This window comes from Podarcis vaucheri (assembly GCF_965113315.1).
Source record: "Podarcis vaucheri genome assembly, chromosome: 11".
Lineage (NCBI taxonomy): Eukaryota > Metazoa > Chordata > Lepidosauria > Squamata > Lacertidae > Podarcis > Podarcis vaucheri.
The window spans coordinates 25,706,957-25,728,958 of record NC_138749.1 but is presented as its reverse complement, the minus strand read 5'-3'; the positions used below and the strand labels follow the sequence as shown (position 1 = coordinate 25,728,958).

The 22,002-nt window shown below is 43.5% G+C and overlaps 1 protein-coding gene across 3 annotated transcripts in view; it reads right to left on the bottom strand.

The window, feature by feature from the left end:
- Positions 1-22,002, bottom strand: part of ZSWIM6 (zinc finger SWIM-type containing 6) — a 96,175-nt gene that overhangs the window by 32,129 nt on the left and 42,044 nt on the right. For all 3 annotated transcript variants that reach the window (XM_082241780.1, XM_082241781.1, XM_082241782.1), the window contains exons 2-4: positions 20,759-21,115; positions 14,207-14,355; positions 11,456-11,606 (exon numbers count right to left, since the gene is read on the bottom strand). In XM_082241780.1, coding sequence (XP_082097906.1) covers positions 11,456-11,606; positions 14,207-14,355; positions 20,759-21,115 — 657 coding nt within the window. The remainder of the gene's footprint in view (positions 1-11,455; positions 11,607-14,206; positions 14,356-20,758; positions 21,116-22,002) is intronic.

The following is a 22,002-nucleotide window of genomic DNA, read 5'->3' as shown; positions in this document are numbered from 1 at the left end:
TCCAAACTGCAGGAAGGTGGATGCTACTGCTGTTGGCATCACGGGTGGCAACCAGCAAAACACCCCTCTGAATGGAAATGTGGAGCAAGGAAGGACTCTGGCTGAGCTAAGGAACTTAAAAGGGGTAGAAAAGAATTTCCAGTATGTTTCCACTCTAAGTCCTGACTAGACCTACCTCGCTTCAGCAAGGTTCCTTCCAGGACCTCTACAATGAAAAGAGCCAAAATACATATCACACACACAACCACCCGCCCTGTAACAACTTCCTAAAACATTTAAATTAGGTGTGGAAAGTCTTCAGGTGTTTATGGTGAAGAGTAAGTAGATGCTACCAGGTTTCAGTTTCTATTGCTCTGCATCAGTATAACCAGCGAAAAGTGCTGTATGTTTATTTCCAAGTCTTGTAAACTGGTTAGGTTATAAAAAGGAAATAATTCTGAATAATTTCTCCCACTTGCCACTTGGAAGTGCAATTAAATGCCATTTAAGTACACAAATACACATGAGAGGTGCTCCAAAAGTTTGATTGTGTGGTACAGTTTGATGCTCTCAGTCCTTTGGACTATTTTAATCTCATCTTTAAGTTTTCATAATATGCATTTACAGTGGTGCCCCGCAAGACGAATGCCTCGCAAGACGGAAAACCCGCTAGACGAAAGGGTTTTCCGTTTTTGAGCTGCTTCGCAAGACAAATTTCCCTATGGGCTTGCTTTGCAAGACGAAAACGTCTTGCGAGTGTTGCGATTTTTTTCGTTCCCCCCCTTTTCTAAGCCGCTAATAGCCTTTTAGCCGCTAAGCCGCTAAGCCTTTAATAGCTGCTAAGCCGCTAATAGCGCTAATCTGCTAAGCCGCTGTCAGGGGTTCAGGAGCAGAGACGCAGAGAAGGGAGGAAGCAGAGAGCGAGGGGGAGGAATCCGAAGGGAAAATGAGTGATGATGACGACCCGAGATCTCCAAGCCTAAGCAGTGAGTCAGAGGACTCCCAAAAGGGAGCCCCAGTGAGCAGAGCAAGGGGGGGATCCTGGGGGACACCCCAGGAGGAAGGGAACAGAGGAGATTCAGAGAGCAGCAGCTGGAAGTCGGGACCCACGCTCATAACTGAGAGCGGCAGCAGCTGGAAGTCGGGACCCACGCTCAAGACTGAGAGCAGCAGGAAGGAAGGTAGCCAGGCATCGGGTTCCGGAGGCTGTCAGCAGGAGGGAGGGCACGAGTCAGGGGTGGTCACGCCCTCCTCAGAGAGCGAGGCAACGGTTAAGAGGAAAGTAGAGAGTTGGGCGCGCGCGCCAAGTTCAAATGCAACGGAAGCTGGAGCAGTAAGCAGCCCGGAGAGTGAGCCAGGTCCCAAAGCCCGCCGCAAGGAGGCAGAAGGATCAGGGGGGTCAGCGTCAGAGGAGAGTAGAAGGGAGGAGGCCCAGGGGGGCAGAAGGACCCAGAGACGTAGGGAGAGGCGAAGGAGGTGGAGCAAGGCTAGGGTATTAAGCTGGTGCGCAAGAGGCGGGGACTCAGACGGGTCTTCGCCGACCTAGGGCAGAAGGTGTAGAGCTGCACGCTGCAGTTCGGAAATGAAACCTGTAACTTAATAAAGACTCTTATAAAGTGAACGCTGGCGGACTTGGTCCTATGTGAGCTGGGTCTGGTTGGCAGCCCACGCAGTGCCGACCAGGTCACTAGCCAAGAAGAAGTTGGGGCACAAGCAAATTGGTCCGTACCAAGTCGAAGCACAGATCAACCCGGTAGCCTTCCGACTGGCGCTGCCGGAGGGTTCCAGAATGCATCCGGTGTTCCACAGGTCGGTGCTCACTCCCTACAAGGCACCTCACAGATTCCAGGAGCCAGGGACGGCACCGAGTCCGTTCCGGGAGCGGAAGGAGACGCGAGGGGTGACGCAGCAAGACCCCATCAACGAGGTCACGGAGATTTTGGACTCCAGATGGGGGGAAGAGGGAGTCGAATACCTCCTAGCCAGAGAGGGCACCCGGGCCAGCGCCAATAGCTGGGTGCCAGACTACGCTTTGGAGGAACCCCTGCTCAAGGACGAGTTTCATGCCCTTTTCCCACACAGACCCATGCCAGCGAGCTTCTTCGACGACTGGCTGTTCACACCCACACTTTCTTCCAGCACGTTCCATGGATTCGACTCGGACGGGGAACCCGCACTGAGCACCCGTTCCCCAGAAGGATCGCCGGCGGGTTCGGCGTCAGACACCTCGTATTGGTGGGACGATCGACCGGAGGAGCAATGGCGCCGGAAGTGGCTGGAGATGCCAGGTCGAGCGACCGACGCAGAGACTGACATGGACGTGTTCGGGGAGGACCTTGGGTTCGAGCACGGCGGTACAGAGATGGAAGCGGAACAGGTCAACGTCGGCGACCGCGAGGAGGAAGACTCGGAGGTCTTCAGTTGGCGGCCAACCACGGGGAGCGAACTGTATCCGGCATTCCCTCCCGTGATGATGGAGCACCCGGCACCCACACCTGAAAGCGGGGAGGGGGGAAAGGGGGGCTTCGAGGGGGGGATGGATGTCAGGGGTTCAGGAGCAGAGACGCAGAGAAGGGAGGAAGCAGAGAGCGAGGGGGAGGAATCCGAAGGGAAAATGAGTGATGATGACGACCCGAGATCTCCAAGCCTAAGCAGTGAGTCAGAGGACTCCCAAAAGGGAGCCCCAGTGAGCAGAGCAAGGGGGGGATCCGGGGGGACACCCCAGGAGGAAGGGAACAGAGGAGATTCAGAGAGCAGCAGCTGGAAGTCGGGACCCACGCTCATAACTGAGAGCGGCAGCAGCTGGAAGTCGGGACCCACGCTCAAGACTGAGAGCAGCAGGGAGGAAGGTAGCCAGGCATCGGGTTCCGGAGGCTGTCAGCAGGAGGGAGGGCACGAGTCAGGGGTGGTCACGCCCTCCTCAGAGAGCGAGGCAACGGTTAAGAGGAAAGTAGAGAGTTGGGCGCGCGCGCCAAGTTCAAATGCAACGGAAGCTGGAGCAGTAAGCAGCCCGGAGAGTGAGCCAGGTCCCAAAGCCCGCCGCAAGGAGGCAGAAGGATCAGGGGGGTCAGCGTCAGAGGAGAGTAGAAGGGAGGAGGCCCAGGGGGGCAGAAGGACCCAGAGACGTAGGGAGAGGCGAAGGAGGTGGAGCAAGGCTAGGGTATTAAGCTGGTGCGCAAGAGGCGGGGACTCAGACGGGTCTTCGCCGACCTAGGGCAGAAGGTGTAGAGCTGCACGCTGCAGTTCGGAAATGAAACCTGTAACTTAATAAAGACTCTTATAAAGTGAACGCTGGCGGACTTGGTCCTATGTGAGCTGGGACTGGGTGGCAGCTCTGACAGCCGCTAATAGGATTGCTTCGCAAGACGAAAAAACCGCTAGACGAAGAGACTCGCGGAACGGATTAATTTCGTCTTGCGAGGCACCACTGTAGTACCAGTAACACCACCACTTATGACGTGCTCTGGTTTGGAATACCAAGCTATACAGCATGCTTAAAATATGAACCTGCATTATAACAAAATACCATCTGGTAAGGAATCAGCTTAAGTCTTGCTAGACAAGACACATGTGCTGGAGGCCTATTTCACATACTATGTGTGCAAGTACGTACAACAATGTTCCCACCACTCATTTAGGTTTAATCAATTGCAACATGTTACCTTCCCAAGGCAGACATGGGGTACTGACAAGTTGCTCCAAGGTTTTCAGTAATATTTGTGTCTTCCTCTGAAGCAGGTGTTGGGCTTGCTTCAGACTATACTGGAAACCCCTGTTTCCCCTCATGTGAATGTAATGTGGCCAGCCTTGGGCTTGTGCACTCATCCCCTCTCCTGCTCCCTCATGTGTGAGAGGAAGAGACTGAAGGCCTTTGCTTTTGAATGGCAGTTCTTCATCAGAACACACCACAGTTTTGAATCTGAGCATAACCATGGAGAGTAAAAGATCACAATATACCATAATTCCAAGTTTAGATGCAAACTGTGGTCACTAGTTTAGGAGTCAAAGCTTTTGGACTGCTCCCATGCGAAGTGAGAGGGGTGATTGCACAAGGCTTGACAAAATACATCTTACAATATTAACTTTTCCCAATATAATAATAATAAACAATAATTTTATTATTATTTGTACCCCGCCGATCTGACTCGGTTGCCCCAGTCATTCTGGACAGTTTCCAGCATACAGTGGTGCCTCGCAAGATGAAATTAATCCGTTCCGCGAGTCTCTTCGTCTAGCGGTTTTTTCGTCTTGCGAAGCAACCCTATTAGCGGCTTAGCGCTATTAGCGGTTTAGCGGCTATTAGCAGTTTAGCGGCTATTAAAGGCTTAGCGGATTAGCGGCTAAAAGGCTATTAGTGTCTTAGCGCCTTAGAAAAATGGGGGGGGGGAAGCAAAAAAAAATCGGAACACTCGCAAGACGTTTTCGTCTTGCAAAGCAAGCCCATAGGAAAAATCGTCTTGCGAAGCAGCTCAAAAACGGAAAACCCTTTCGTCTAGCGGGTTTTCAGTCTTGCGAGGCATTCGTCTTGCGGGGCACCACTGTACACAGAAACATTTTAGGAAAGTGTTTCTTTCTGCAGGAACTCCAAGAGAACTGAAGAACTGAGGCAGCAACTCCCACAGGATATCAGCAATGTCTCCTATATTTAAAGGGGAAAATCAATGAGCAATTGCTGCAAGGAGAATGCCAATCTGATGGAACACTGATTTGAGAACACTGCTGAGCAGTAAAAATAAAATAAACTACTTGTGAAACTTGGGGAAACTGTGGTTATTTTGTAGCATAAAAGGCCAAAACTTAACCAAGTGAATAATGGCAAACGAAAGCTAAGAATCTTTCACAAACTATTTTATAATCCATTTCTGCCTCAGATAAGCATAGGCATGTTCCAAACATCTCTCAGTCATTCATTACAGCAGCCATTTGATTCTGGATCCATACTTTTATTTTTTTTAAGCTTTTCTTGTTGATATACATGTCCAAGAGGAGGGGGAGAATAAAATGTTTGTTTTGAAATACAATACTTGTGTGATGTTTCCTCACTCTTAAAATAAGAGGAAGGCTAGAAGAGATAATGAAAATCAGAGATCACACACACACATAAATATCTGATCCTGTAATCTAAGTGTTGACAAGTTGTTGGGCTCCATCACTCCACCAAGCATAGATATTCCTCTTACAGATTCTTCTGCTTGACTGCTCTCAACAGATAAAGCATCAGAGATTTAATTTAACAGTTTCAGCTTTATTAAGCTGTCACAAGAGCAGCCCCACTTTGATAACAGTAGCTCCACCAATTATGGCTTGGTTTAGGGTTGACAAGTATAATGATTTATTCGTGGCACATGAGAAGCAATAAAAGATTGTTTTGCATTACAACTTTTTTAAAAAAAAATGTGGACACTTTTTTTCATTTAATTTGTCACTTAGCTTTTGCTAAGAGGACATTTAAATTGCCATTAAAAGGCAAATGGGGCTTTTAGTTTAAAAACGTAACCCCCCCCCAATATTTAAATGATCAGTAATAGTGCAGCGTTCAAGTGGGGAGCGCTTTTGTCTCTCAGGGGAGCTCGATGGCAACTTGTGACATTTGTATTCAGGCCCTGTATTATCCATGTGGCTAAAGGGCTTCCAATTTCATATCACAGCCAGGAGCCTGCAGAAAACACCAATTAACTTGCAGATCCCATTTGCTGACAAAACTCAGCCTCTTCTCTGTGTCTAACATCTGACAGTCCTCAGCATTTAATTCCAAAGCACAGCCTTGCAGCAATGTGATCCATGCGCAGGGGTGCAAAGTCAAATCTCTCCCAACCCCCAAATAAACAAAATGTTTTTCATTTGGTCAGCCCCAAAACTACTCGGCCCTAATTTTCTGACAAATGACTATTAGAGTTGTTGAAAATTTCAAGCTCCAGAGATGCAATGAAAGAGGATAATGTTCCATACTCCACTCCCCACCCCCGCCCTGGGAAGGGGAGAGATTGACCAGCTAACAGCCTGAAACAGGCACTAAAAAAGAAGTAACATGCACACCACCCCTAATTCCCCCACTTTCAGGGAAAGAGTGATTCAGAATAGACCAAGTATAAAAAGAGTTATCACTTCTTGATATTTTGGCTTCTTGCCAACTGACAGGTTGGCAATATGAGCTCAGTCTGCTTGCTCCAGTACAGTGGTACCTCGGGTTACATACGCTTCAGGTTACAGAGTCCGCTAACCCAGAAATAGTGCTTCAGGTTAAGAACTTTGCTTCAGGATGAGAACAGAAATTGTGCTCCGGCGGTGCGGCGGCAGCAGGAGGCCTCATTAGCTAAAGTGGTGCTTCAGGTTAAGAACAGTTTCAGGTTAAGTACAGACCTCCGGAAAGAATTAAGTACTTAACCCGAGGTACCACTGTATAAGGATAGTTGTATAAACTGCTTTCCAAAACCATGTTCGGTCACAGGGTGGTCTTAAAAATATTTAGTTGGCACAGTGACTACATACATCAGGCAAAATCCTGCAAACAGTAAACTTACTGTTAAAACTCCGAATCAATCCTAGTTGAATCTTAGGTGTGAACAACTACTGCATTTGTAATTACCAATGTGGTCAAATGTTTGCTTTGTAAGGGAGAGCTGACCCATATCACAGTCTATTGTGTAAATGTGTGATGTCAATTCTGGAAAATGTGGATTTCAAAATAATCACCACCACTTCCCCTTGGTTAGTTTTCGCTTGTTTGATGCATCTTTCAAATGTAAATGAACATCTCTTGCAAAACAAGGACACTTTCCCTTATCTTAATGGGCCATCCTGTCAGCTAGACCTTTTTTGTTAGAAAGGATCCTAACTGGGGAAGTCCTTTGTAGTCGCTATTAGCATACTAAGTGAAGTGTAGTAGTCAAAGGAAGTACTGTCTGCTTCCCACCTGAATTTGGGATTCTTGCTAGTGTTGGCTGGATCTCAGTTAGCATCTAAAGTTAGCTCAGCCTTCCAGAAAAGTTCTAGAAAGGAAATCCCTCTTTTTAAAAAGCATCCTCATTAAAAGGTGGCTTGCTCCAGATTAGGGGGGAAAACATTAGCCGAATCTGTGGGACCGAGAGGAATTCCTTTCCATGTGTCAGTTGAAGATGCACTTCTCAAAGCCAAAGAAGTAGTTAAGACACTAGGTTTGGCCTGTGAACCATACAGGTATGAGCCTGGGTATAGATGTAAACTTTCTTTTTTGCTGTCTGGAAGATACCAAAGAGCATTGAGCATTAGCAATCTGTACTTATCACAACGAAAACCTTTGTTTTAAAAAGCTGGAGGGTGATATCTGTAGTGGGTTCAGGGAGAAGGGTGGGAAGGCTTTAGAAGTGCCCAGAGTAATCAGATATTTTCCAAGGAGAAGCCCTCCTCAGGAACTCTTCTGAGGGCAGCTGTCACTTTGAAGCCGGATAGTCTAACATCTAGGAACTGGTGGCAGCTAAATTGAACTGAGGCACAGCCTGGAAGAGTAACTTTTAATGGAACGCACATGTCCTTGTGCAAGAGGGGTTAAGTAAACCTTCTCAGATGTGTCTTTCCATTGCCCTAGCTCACAAACAGGATAACTAAAATATAATCGATACACGCTCTCTCTCTATATATAAAATCAGCAGACCAACGAACCAAACAAACAAACTTCTGCAAACTTCCCACTGAAAAGTGCTAGCATCTTTGAGGTCAAAAGCTTTTCCAAATCTGATTGGAAAATCACTTGTAGCTTAATGGTGAACTTTGGACACAATGGAGATGTAAAATATTTGGATTATCATAAAAGATGCAAGAGGAAATTATTAACAAGGGAATGGAAGAAGTCCAAGAGATTCCTTGGAATCTTGTTTTTACATTGTATGTTTGATATATGACTAAAATTTTAATCTGAAAAACCAAATTATTATTATTATTATTATTAAGCTTTTCCAAATCTGACTTGCTTCCAAACTGGGCCAAAGAAGAATTAGTTAACATTGGATGAATACTTCATTTGCCACCTACTCTTCTCCTTACCTCTGGTTTGCTATTGGCAACATTTAGTGGGATTTCCAGCTGCAGGTTCACTTCAGCCCTTGAGGTATATGGGATCAGTGCACTCCGCCACCTTAGTAACTGAGACAGGCTTCCCCCTCCTGCATGCACTTACTGCATGGGCTTGAATTGACAATTTCAAATTCAGGGGTAACAGGCAATTTTACGAGAGGACTAGCCCTATACTAAATTATTAACCCTGTGGTTGCTTAGGCTTTGATTAAGTATGCATTACTCAGCTGAGCATCAAGGACTGCTGTGGGAAAACTGGAGCTGGCCAGTGGATCCTGACATCCCCCAAGCCCCTGTGGCCACTCTGATAGAAGTCATGGACTGGTTGAATGCAGAGGAATGGTGGGAGGAGCTGGTGAACCCTCAAGGGAAGAAGGCTCAGAGCCCAACACTGTGTTTCTTCAGTTTTTGGAAAAGGAGAAACGCACCGACCAACCACCTGGTCAACCTTTATCGCTTAAGGACAGACACTTCAACTGATCCTGGCACAACCTTTGTTTTCAGATGAGAATGTAAACCACATAATAAGGGAACAACTATATTGAGGGCTGTGTATCTGGACAACTATTTTGAGGATTGCATTTACAGATTTGAGAGATGATTTTGGGCATGATTACATTAAATTAATATACAGATTGTCCAACTGAGCTTTGTCGTACTCATATCCAGGCCTTTACCAGCTTCAGGCAATTCTGCCACATAGGACACAGAAGGAAGGAGAAACATAGCTGGCTATCATCTGCTACTGGACAGAGCTTCAGACCCCACGTGACCTCATGTAGTTATGAACTAACACTAGAGATAAGATGGAAGTCCACAACACAACTGGAGCAGCACTCCCAGCACAAACTGAAACAGCCCTACTTGGCAGAAGTGGGGCCACTGCAGAGTGGGATGTTCTACTCCTAACCTACACAAGCAGTCCAGAAGGCCACCGTGGTTGATGGCACTGAAAACCATCAAGAGAATCCAACAGGATTCTCTACTATTCTACAAGTGTGGCCTGTTCACGGCGATCAGAGTAATTTCTATCCTGAAACTAGGTTTGAAATGGATTTAGATTATCAGTTTCATCCAAATATGCCTGCTTATAGCCATATTCACCAAAAATAAGTTTGCGAGAAGACATTTCTTTGATAGATTGCACTGCCGCCTCCTTCAAAGCGGCAGTGAAGGGCTCATATTAACCAGCACAGAATCCAATAGCCTCTCCTGCCAAACTTACATTAGGCAGGATGGGCATGGGTCAAATGAGCAAGCAGCAATGTCAACAGCTCCAAACACTTGATCCACATCATGAGGCGTCAACAACTGAAATTCATCCAATAAATCTGAAGAGGAGGCGCTGGACATTTCTGCTCTAATTCCTGCTACTAAAGTGGAATGCAAGAAAGAATGATTTGAGTTATTTGATCTACAAAGCACTCTGCAAAACTGTTCCCAGCCCACCACAGAAGGTTCTAAAGCCCCATAAAAACGCACATTATACTGGAGCAATGCCTTCACCACTCAGTATCTGTGCAATCTCCAGAAGACATTTTTGGAACGCACTCTCAGTGAGGGCAGAGAAAGATCACTGTCATAGCACAAGCCTTCAAACTGGCTCCAATCCATGTTCAGTCAAGACTGGCCATTTATCCAGTACTTACTGATCAAATTTAAACACCGCTTGATTGTAAAACCAAACAAACAAACCCTCAAAGCAGTTTGCACCTTTGTACTCTAAGAGATGACTCTTTGCCCTCACTTCCCTGTACACGTGTGGGATCTGGAAAGAAGAGCCACTGTGTAAACTCCCCAAGTTCACTATTCAAAGAGCTTCAAAACAGCAGTTTGGGGCTAGCGTAAAACCATCCAGATCAATTTGCCTTTGAAAGTCCACTAACACTGAGGAGGTTACAGGGATATATGCTCTAACCTTAGCAAGGTAAGTAATCTTTTCTAAGCAAAGTTGTTAGAGGCTTCCTCATACATGGATTCTCCTATCTTGTCTATTACAGAACACAACATCCACACGAGGGAAACAGCCATGGTTGCTATGAAATCCTGGGCAAGGCTTGCAAAGGCGACCCCAGAGTGACGCTGAAGCCCCCAAAGTCCTCAGTACCATACTTTCAGCTTCAAGTGTGAACATGCAAAATGGATTGCAGAAAGGAGATCGAACCCTTATAGACCACAGCAACCCTCTCCCTCCACTAACTACCCCAGAACTGAGAATATCCAGCTGTCAGCTACCGGGTCCAAACAGCTCTCCCTTCTCATCCAGCCAGATCCCTATAACATGCACAGGGTCATTATTAAATATAGTTCGTCCAGAAGAATGCTGATGGAATGCGTCACAAGGATTCCCTTACTGATTGCTTGTCTACGCGGAAGATAAACTGAAATAGCTGCAGCTTGCAATTCGCACCTCTGGACCTTTCAGTGTTATATTCATTTCATACCAAGCAATGTAAAAATATGGCACCCCTATTCCAAAATACATGACACACCAAAATAACACTAGGTGTGAATTACAACCGTGGCAGTTATTTTAGTTCCAGTTTCCATTAAGGTAGATTAAGATACTCACAGCATATGGGCCCTTCTTTTTTAAAAAATAAAATAAATACAGGCAAATTCCCAGCTTTGCATTCTTTTAATTTTCAAGCAGACGATCATACTTGTCCTGGGACAAACTTCAGTATGAAGTTCAGCTGCTATTACCAGCTGAAGCCAACAAGTACTACTATACTCTTCATTCCAAAGATCATTTGTGCAAACTCAGCAGCTCTTAAATACACAAGGCCAGAGAAGAGTTTGATTAAGGCACTGAGCAAGTGGTCTAATTTGGAAAAGAACCACCACCACCCAGATCACTTAACAGCGTTTTCATCTTCCTGCCTTCCTACTACCCCTCAAACCTAAGCATGGCACAAAAATGAGCCACATTATATTAAACAGCCCATGTAAACATACCCACTTGACTAAACTGTGAACTCAGGGACCCGGGTGTACACTATACCATCTGTCAAGCTTAAACAGAGGGCCACACAATTTTCCGCACCAAACGAAAACTGATTACTGAAGCAGTATGTCCTTTCATAGACATTTCAGAATTGAGAGATAGGCAGACCTAAGCACAAAGGTAAACATTTACTATTAATAGCCCGCAAACCTAGCTTTTGTTAATACAATGGATTACTTATTACCTAGGAAGTGTTTATATTCCAGCTCTTACTATTAAACATGTCATGTAGTAGTTATTTTTGGCTGAACGTCCTTGGGTTTAGCAAAAATGGACCGCTTTTGCCCATGAAAACAAAGTGCCCAGGCTGCCATATTTCCCAAAGGTTGGCAATTATTCCAGGCTCCTTTAACAAGAGCCAACACCTCTTAACACACAGTGTTTCCTTCACTTCAAAATCTGCTAGAGAGTTGCTTTTACCTAGTTCATCCCAGAGCTGCCTATACTTGTCTGTCATTGCAGTTCCCTGTTGCCTCCAGAGTGACAGGCGAGGGTCAGCCATGAACTGTTCCGTTATCAATGTCAACATCCGAGCACCGTTCGAATCTCTCATCTTTAACATCTCTCGAACCTAGGGTAGAAAATATCAAAGCAACAGAAACAAAATAATAGGTTAGGTGCCCAAAATAAAACATGCTATCCTCTGAAAATGAAAAAAAAGAGGGGAGGGGGAAATTGGAAGAAAATCACAAACAGTAAAATGGAGAACTAATGGAGATAAAGGTCACTGGAAGTATGAGTTTAGTTATGGAACAGCAGATACTGTTGATTTGTACCAACTGAGAGGAAAAGTTGTAATCCAACTTAGAAGTATGCAATGTACTGGAAAGTAGGCAAATATAAAAGACAACTTCAAGTGTTGAAAATATAAGGAGCCACTATCTTATATCTCATACTGAGATATGGGGAATTGTGTTTTCTTATGGAGTTTTCAATGTGATCATCCTTTAGATTCAACGTTTTGACTCTCCAATTACACAAAAAGAAGGCCAATGACAGGGAAATGAATTTGTTTTTAACATGATAGCAGCATACCTAACATTACTGGAAATGAACAAAATACGCCAAATGTGGGAGGAATACAATATTCATATACAATGTTATGAGCCGCCACCATCACATCAAATACAGAATTAATACACATGGAAGGAGAGTAGATAGATGGTACTAATAAGCTGCACTGATGAATGTGCAGAATACAAAAAAAACCCCTCACGTTAAAGTATGAACATTCATCCTGATATTCACATACGAACTATTTTTTCTTTGTGCAATTATGCTACCTAGATAGTAATGTATAAGCAAATGTACACAGAATCATAGAATGAGCAAATGTACATAGAATAATAGAATTGCAGAGTTGGAAGGGATCCCAAGAGTCATCTAATCAAATCCCCTGCAATGAAGGAATCTGAATTGAAGCATCAATAACAGATGGCCAGCCAACCTCTGCTTAAAAACCTCCAAGGAAAGAGAGTCTACCACCTCTCATTGGAGTCTAATTCCACGGTCAAACAGCTCTTACTGTCAGAAAGTCATTCCTGTTGTTTGGTCAGAATCTCCTTTCTTGTAACTTGAAGCCATTGGTTTGGGTCCTGGCCTCCAGAGAAGAGGAAGGAAAAAAGCTTGCTCCTTCTTACATGTGACAGTCCTTTAGATATTTGAAGATGACTATCATTCCTCCTCTCAGTCTCCTCTTTTCCAGGCTAAACATACCTCAGCAGCTCCTGGTTGGACTGGAATATGTATTTTAATATGAAAAAGTACAGGAAATTAATCCTCATAATATTGGGAGAAATTTGTGCTTTTTCATGCCATCTCAAAGGTACTATGCATTGGAAGAATCATTCTTTGAGACACATAATCGACACATCTTGTCCTCTTACAGCTTAAGTGCATCAGTGTCCCAAGTTTCCTTATGACATACTGGGAAAAGAACACACTCCTGTGTTGTGTTGTGTTGTGTTGTGTTGTGTTGTGTTGTGTTGTGTTTTATACTCCCTACCCTCTCCTCCCACATTTGTCCTTTGGGTTCTGTATATTTTAACATCCATTTCAAATACTGGGTTGAAGGAGAAATAGGTGTCTTTGCAGGCTTCTGTCAGTCTGTTCAGTGCGACTGGTGCCCTGTTTCAGCTGCAAGGCACACACTGATCTGGGACAGGTCTGCTGGCTCCACTCTGTCTTGACATTACATTATTCTAACACCAGCAACCTGCAGCTTTAACTGCCTCTCCCCCGTTCCATGCAAAGAATTAAGCTTAATTTCAGGCTCCTACTTGGCTCTTGACTCCAGACTTCAACATCCCAGTCTGGACTGAGTCAACTATGCCAGCCTTTCAAGCAGATGACAAGTGTTCCGATTTTCTACCGTTAGTTTCTACTTGTGCCACATTTCTAAACCTTAGTGCAGAAAAAATATGATGTTCCTGTATAAACCTGTTAATAAAAGCATGGAACAGCAGACAAATGTCTGTTAAGATGGCCACCAAAGACTCATCCCTGCAGCTGTCGCACTTAGGCTGTTGGCAACACAGTGACCCAGGGGGAGAACTTCCATCTTACTTAGCCCAGCTCAAAACCTTCCCATTACCTGGAGAGTGAGAGCTAGCATGGGTTGGCCTGGACTATTGTTTTCAACACCAGCTACCTCAAACATCCAAAAAAAAAAAAAAAAAAAAGCCAGTCTCGTAAATGATTCCGCTTTCATACTAAAACTTCTCACTTGAATGTACTAATTCTTCAGTGCAAGCTCAAAACATGTGGAAAGTCATGAGTCAGGCTTCAAAGCTGCAAGCTTCTAAAAAAATATTTGTGGGGTACACTGCATGTCTTTCTTTGAGTCCTAAAAACACATCACAGCCACATTTTCCTAGCAACAAAGAGCGTTGGATTTATTTTTGAAAGCCCTTGTATTCCCCATTTAGCAGTTGGGGGCTTTACATACACTGACACCAAAACCACTAGTAGCCTGAAAAACAACTGATTTTAAGTCACATTGACTTGCACTCCTCCACAGGAGACCACTTAGTAGTAATACCAAACAGTGTTCCAATAAGCAAACAGGGACATCATTAAGGAAGAAGCAAGCCAATTGAAAGGGCCTGCTTGAAAACAGGCCGTGTGTGGATGGAGCATTCATGGCAGCCACAAATATTCCTTCCTACCTACCTTTGCAAAAAGCAAATTGAGTTGCTTCCCTGATCCATGGTATCCACCCTGGGAGAGGAAGAGTTTAACCTGTTCCTGGACTTGCTCTTCATCCAGATGCCAGCAGTTTTCATCATCTATGCTAGCACCAGCTGTTGGATCAGGAGCACCTACAACCACAATAGAAAAATTATACATATATACACACAGAGAGAGGGGGGGGAGTGGTATTCTTGGTGCATGGGGATCAAGCTGTTCCCGTTCAAAATATGGTGAAGTTATGAATGATTTCTTATTATAATCTCTGTTGTGGTTGCAGTCATGGGTGCTGAATTCTAGCTACCGGCTCTACACAATCAGGCCACTGTACACAGACATAGTGACTTTTAACACACCAAGTGACTGGAGAGGCGTGTTTAAAAGAAAAAGAAAATCAGCCTGCCTGCATGCAACTTCAGAACACAGAGCCAATGTTTTAAAAAGGTGAAAACATGCAACAGCCTGATATAGAACAACTGTACAGGGTCACTGCTTGAGTACGTGCTTTGCAGAATCTCAGCTTAAAAGTCTTTCAAGTCTAAGAAAGGTCTATGCCCAAGATCTTAGAGAGCCAGTGGTATGACTCTGTATAAGATCACCACCTTATGTTTGTTATGCTTGATATGGATTAACAGCTGGGGATACTGGCAAACACTGAAAAAGCCCAAGAAAACATGCATAGTCTCTTTTTTTAGTTAAAATGGATTTGCAAGTTAAAGGGTCTTTTCACAGCCAGTAATCACCCTCATTAAGCACACACTTGGACAAAGAGCCTTTCATAGTATTGATCTGTCATTGGACACACCATTTATATGGATACACCTCTCACCAACATTTTATGTAGCCATATTTATAGTCCCCTTTTCCCCAAGGACCTTCCCCCTTTTCAATCTCAAATTCTTTAGTGCTTTTAAAAACCTTTTGTACTGTTCTTGTTCTTTTCTGGTTTCAAACCTGGATTTATCCTGCTGCTAATTTTATTCTGTTTTTGATTTTACGCTTACATGTTATTGCCTTTTTTTAGCATAAATCTATAATACTGTAATCAAAACACTATGCGTTGTTCTTCCCCATGTATCCTCACAACCAACCTACAAGCGGCTGAGAATTGCCCCAGGCCACCCAACGAGTGGTATGGCCAAGTGGGGATTTGAACATGGATCCCTCTGGCCTTAGTCCAAACAGCACTCACAGGCCAAAAGCCACATTCAAGTGTAAGCTACTAGTACCAACTTTTTAAAAACAAACAAAAACCTGGATATTTTAAGCACAATGTTCCAACCATTTGCACAACATATCTGTCGTAATTTGGCAGACAACTGTTGCACTCGCTTCGAAACTCACTGAAGAGCTTCAAAGGCCAGATGTCACCAGAAACACTGAGGACCAAACACTTAGGCTTTCTCCAAACATCGTTGTCAGCACCCATTTCAAACATGGTAACAATTCCTGTTTAAGGCTTTATATAAAGTGTTCCCAATTAACCGCTTTCAGAATCAAAAAAGCACATCTAAAGGCATAAACAAACTTGTTTAAAAGTCCTCTCCCCTTTTGTGGCATTGAAAGGGACGCGGGTGGCGCTGTGGGTTAAACCACAGAGCCTAGGACTTGCTGATCAGAAGGTCAGTGGTTCGAATCATCATAACGGGGTGAGCTCCTGTTGCTCGGTCCCTGCTCCTGCCAACCTAGCAGTTCGAAAGCACGTCAAAGTGCAAGTAGATAAATAGGTTCCCGCTCCGGCGGGAAGGTAAATGGCGTTTCTGTGCGCTGCTCTGGTTCGCCAGAAGTGGCTTAGTCATGCTGGCCACATGACCCGGAAGCTGGCTCCCTGGGCCAATAAAGCGAGATGACTGCCACAACCCCAGAGTCGGTCACGACTGGACCTAATGGTCAGGGGTCCCTTTACCTTTAATTAACCGCCTTCAGAATCAAACAAGCACATCTAAAGGCATAAACAAACTTGTTTAAAAGTTCTCTCCCCTTTTATGGCATTTTAAGACATTTTTAATGCATGCCATCAGTATATACTTGATGCAACTTGAAAGTTGTCCAAAAACATTTCTTTAAGGGAAGCCATGGTAACAAGGCACTATAACATCAGAGACTGATACTACTTTGCAAATAGTTGAAAACAAGTAATTGCTCCAGTACAAGTGTGGATAAACAGCAGCAAAATATGTACGTGACAGCAAGCTGTGCTCTTGCACAGTTGGCATAAAATACTTAGAACTATAGGACTAGATATGACAATCATCATGTTGGCACAATACCAAAGATATTAAATTGTTGTGCTGGTTTCCTGTACCACCTTCTAAGAGGCTCAGATTGGCACATGTGGCTTCCATACATCTCCCATAGAACAGACTCACCTGGCCAGGAACCAAGAACTGCTTAGCTTTGGGCAGGAACCGCATCATGTATCTTCATAATGTTGTCTGAGATTATGCTGCAGTAACTTGCAAGTGTATGGAACCAGTGTGTGGAAGATAGGCAATATATAAAGATGCCATTGGATTGTTAAGAAATCTTTGTACTGGAAACTGGTTTTTCTAGAAAAAAACATTGTATGTTCACAAGTATGTTGCAAGATGACCTCAGAGGTTCCTCCCAAGTCTATTACTCTATACTGTATTGAAAACACTAGGCTGAAGGCTCATTCACAAAACTTGTTCTAGGTAAACAAACAAACACTAAGTCTTCAGAGAAATAACACATTTGAAGCGATTTGCACCATATTATAGCTGGTGGGTTAAGGGGAAAATATGATACAATGTCTACTATTTTACATCAAGGATCCAGCTAGGCAAGCATCCTGAGCCAAACCATGGCGAGCCCAGATGCCTCCAAGAAGCCAGAGATAGCTGAGATGCTGTCAACATCCTTAAAGGTTTCATCTACATACTTCTCTGATTTTCTCAGCTTTGCTATCTTAGCCTCAAAGGAACAAACAAATATTCCCCAAGAGCTAACAGCTCAGTGCACCAAGCACACACCCATGACTTCTGCCCTGGAGACAGTCAGTCATAATATGTGACATATTATGGAAAACACCAATTATTCCTCCACACCCTTGCTGATTTTCTAGCTTCTAGACTCGTGTCTTCAAAATGTCATGTGTGTGTTTTTATAAAGCTGAGCACTGTGTCGAGGAGTTGGTTTTCAAGCTCACTGTGGTGACTTGCCTAAAGCCACCTAGTGAGTTAGTGAGATTTAACTTCCTAATTCACAATGCATTTCATGTATTTAATTTCTTTTTTATTAAATTATTTTTAAACCCAACTCTCAGTGTACATTGCCTTCACAAAGCAGTGTACAGAAATAATAGTTAATCAAAGTGTAGCAATGAATCAAAACCAGTTTTATAAAATTTAGTCTTGGGTGCTGTAATACACTGGCTCTAAGATGCCTTCCATTGAAGTTGCGGCGATTCACCTAGTCAAATTAGGATGCACCATAACATATATATGAGATTCAGCCATTAAAACAACAACTTTTTTTCTTATTTTTTTGCCTACCTTTTGCTAGCTAGTCATTTTTTCAAGACCATATTCCACAATTTCAAAGACTATTTCAACTACTTCAACTTACCTATGAAGTATCTTGAACAACACACATTCTCTCAGGCCAAGGCCATCTGGAATGTCTCATTCTGAACTCAAGTTGGTGCCTGAAACTGTTAACTCCTAAGCACCAGCTCAGGCCTCCACCATCTCATGCCCTCCAGATGTTTTGCACTGCAGTTCCATCAGCTCTGTTCAAGACAGGTTGGGAAAGGCTGCACTACTTAATTTGAGGCTGAGGGATCCAAAACAGTGGTGGTGTGACTCTGTGGACATTCCCAGCACCTAACATTACATGGTTGATACCGGTATCATGAACATGGGCAGCTGGAAACTGCATAACTGAATGGGCATGGTATCCACCAATGGAGTTGTACCTTTCTGATAACTACAGGGCAGGGGAGGGAAAGAATTGGGTAATCAGAGCTGCAAATACCACACAACCTTTCCAGCAAGAAAATAAAGATGTGCCGAGTTTTTCTAGTCAGTATTCTATAAATGTCCCAGGACAAAGTTTATGATAGAACAATTAAGCATGTTGAAAGCATCCTGGTGGCATTCTAAAGATAAACTGTAAGGGGGGGGGGACTAATGAAAAACATGTGACATTTAAGTCTTCCCAGGGCCAGTTTGACCAGTGTTGTTTTTGTTTTTAAAATGCCACAACAAGAGAATTATTCGCCTGATCTACCAATTTGAACGTGGCCAAGCTGTGCTTTAAAATCCAGGTTCACAGGTAGGACTTCATTGTTTCAATCCTTTTCTGCAAAGGAGCTAATGCGCAGAATCAGAACAGCTCTGGTCAGTGTAGCCATCTTATCAGCTGCATGACTGACATTCATGACTGATGTTCAAATAATTCCAACATCTGCAACCGAACAAGTTCTGTATACCTCTTTGGGGACAAAGTTCACTAAGAAAATCTACTGCCACAAGTCAACTATTATGTAGTTTTCAGATGAGGGATGGGTATCACAATCAAGACAGTACAGCTTACCATATTAAAGGCTGAAACAGACTTTTCCTCATACTTTTTACTTCAGTACTAACTAGTTTTTGTCAAGCTTAGTTATAAAAACTAAAAGAATGACACATATGGAGAAGGAAGAGGTTCAACGTATCTAGTCACAGCTCTAGAACACATTCAAAACTTGTTTCTTCCATAAAATCTTCAGAACCTCTCTGTAAACACCTCCATAAACAGACTGAAAGCCATCTCAGGAGCGTATGGCAGTGGGACACCACTTGAAACTGCCTTTCTATGGTAGCAGCTCAGTGCTCCATGGCGCAGGCTATTTGTGTGTACCATGTAAACAACACTGTTTTCTACACAGCCTTTATAGGACATATTCATATATACAGAATAATTAAAATGGGAGATACTTAAATAAGGGGGATGGGTTGCTGGGTGAGAGGAGTTGGAACTCAAGATGGTTGAAAAGCCAACTTCCCCACCTCACAGATGCCTGGAGCAACATAAACATTTTTCAGAATAAATCCCTTGCCTTGGTAAATAGCACCCAGTTAGCTTCTACAAAATATGCCTCACTTTCCAACCCCAATATGACTCCTTTCCATATATTGCCACTCCAAATTCCTTTGGCACCACTGCTACTGCACCCCAAAGGATCCTTCCTTCCCACAGATGACAATTCTCCACCATATAAACCCTACTTTAACATAAGCCTTAAAAATCTGCCAAAACAGATGTCTCATCCATCCTGGTACCCTAAACAGGTGTTGTCATTCAAGTACTCATCTATTGCACACCACCAACCACTCTATACCCCTCCCTCTTGGGTGTAAAAAGCAAGTGATACACAAGGCTCGTGTTCAAATCCCTACGCTGCCTTATGCATCGCATACTCCTTGACACATGAGTTGCTAATTTATAGGGAACAATGGGAGATACTGGTGCTGAACAACCCTGTGCTATCCATTGCTGAGTTATATTTTCTTCTATGTATATTAGCTCTAGCTCCAAGTAAAACAGAGTGAAGCAAAAGGTCCTGTGATGCCCACACTGAGGACTCCAGGAGCCTATATTTTGGACAGTCATGGTACAAGAAAATTTCTAAGGCTGTGTTTACACAGTCATTGCTGTGAACTTATGTCATTGTTATGTTGCTTATTGATAAGACATTCCTAAGATGAAGATGCAGATTTAGGCAAAACCTCTGTGTCTTCTCAGCCTCACGTGTGTCATGTTGTGGACCCTGGTATCCCTGAAAATAGTTCAACGTGTCCAGAAGTCTAACATTCTGTTTCTTTACCCAGGTATTTGAACAGATTTTACTGATTTACTGAAAGTTTCCACCTGCTTTAAAGTTTCATTTGCTGTCTTAATTGAGGAGGTTGGGGTTTTTTTGTATTTGTTCCATGCTATACACTGCCTGAAATCTGGTATACAAATGTTTCCAAATAAAATCCTTCCTGTGTTATTTATGGGACTAACTACCATTGTTAGTTTTTGACACTATAGTTGCTCAAGAACTATCATAGGATGCCTATAAAACCATATGAAGTCGCAATCATCTGCAACCTTTGGAACATGGTTGGGTCAAGTATTGCTCTCCATCCAGGCATGTCACAGTGATGGCAGTAGACACTACTGAAGTTTTCAGAGTACTGCCTCCCCACACAATATACACTTAAGCAGCTACAGAAGCCACCCTTTGTTTTGTCCTGTTCCTGATAATTCCAAATCTGCTTGGACCTCAAGCAACTGAACATATTATATTCTCTCCCAGTATTAGCTGGGCCTATTATGATCATCCTTCCGAAAAGTATGTGTAACATTGCTTACTAGCTGTTTTCAGTCAAGTCTTTCACTGCATTGCCTACAGTAGTCCAAGGTGAAATGTGTCTTTTATTGCTGTAACTGTACTTGCAGGTGAATCCATAAAGTCCAGTACATCACCACAGATAGAAGAATATCAGTTAAGCCTGTACGCTGTACAGGAAGCTAACTCACCATGAACTTGATTGATCTCTGAATTCTGAGAAAGGATTTCATCTGCTAATTTCTGAGCAGTTGGCAAAACTTCTGTATGGTGCACTGTGATCAAATACTGTACAAACTTTTGTAGTTGGTCTCTGTTCATTTGAAAGAGAGTCTCTGAAATGGGAAGATGCAGTTTGACCTGATCTGGCTTGCGAATCCGGTACAAAGAAAGTGCCACGACGTGGGCACAGTAAAATATGTCTTTGTTTCCACAGCTACAGGTCACTGAGGTAATCTTGCAACGATCAAAGCTGATAGCTACATTGCAAACAGTTTCTGGCTCCGATTGCATTGCAGGCTCCGTCACTGTGCCACTCAGGTGGAAACCTGTTCATTGAAGAAACAAAAGAATAAAAAAGGACAATTCAGTCAAGTGTCTACGGTTGCCATTTTAAGTGAGAAAAGCACTGTAGTTCATCAACAAGTAGAATGAAGTTTTAAATAGAGACAGTCTTAGACAGCAACTGTGGTCTTCGGCAGCAGCCACTAAAAGTCACCCAAAGGAACAGTGTGCATATAAATAGCTTCGTACACACAAAGTGGTCATTGTGGTAGAAAATGACTACAGAAAAAAACAGGAAACAGACTGAACAGGCCAGTGCGCTAAGCCTCCATTACTTTAGAACTCTCATGGCAGTACATTTTCCAGCTCCACAGACAGCAAACACTAGTTAGAACCTTCCATCAGTGGAATCTGGCAGGACTTAACTGGTTTCAGTATGAAGAAGAAAAAGAGTTCACATGAATGTCAAAACAATATTCAGTGGTTCTGTAGAGGTTACTCAATTAATTCTATACTGTTCATCTGTATTTGTTTCACAGCCTGATAATGAGAATACACCTTCACAGGAAGAAATAACCAATGAGTTTACCCATGTGTTCAGACCTAGAAATACCACGAACACTTAATCTTAGTTATGCAGTGCTCTTAAGGGAAGAATGCACATGAGTGAAATGGCCATTATGCATATACATATTTTTCCCTTGTGTAAATGTGTATGCAGCCAAAATAGGTAGAGTGCAGTTAGCAGAACATCCTTCTGCTATAACATTTACTCCTAATAGGCCTACACAAACTTTAACATTGGCCTTCAAGTACCACATATGCCTACTGCAACTTCAGCACAGACTTTGGAGGAGGAGGAGGGGAAGAAAAGCCAAGCTACACCATCATAACCATGGCAAAACACTTTTGTGAGGATGTACATGTCACT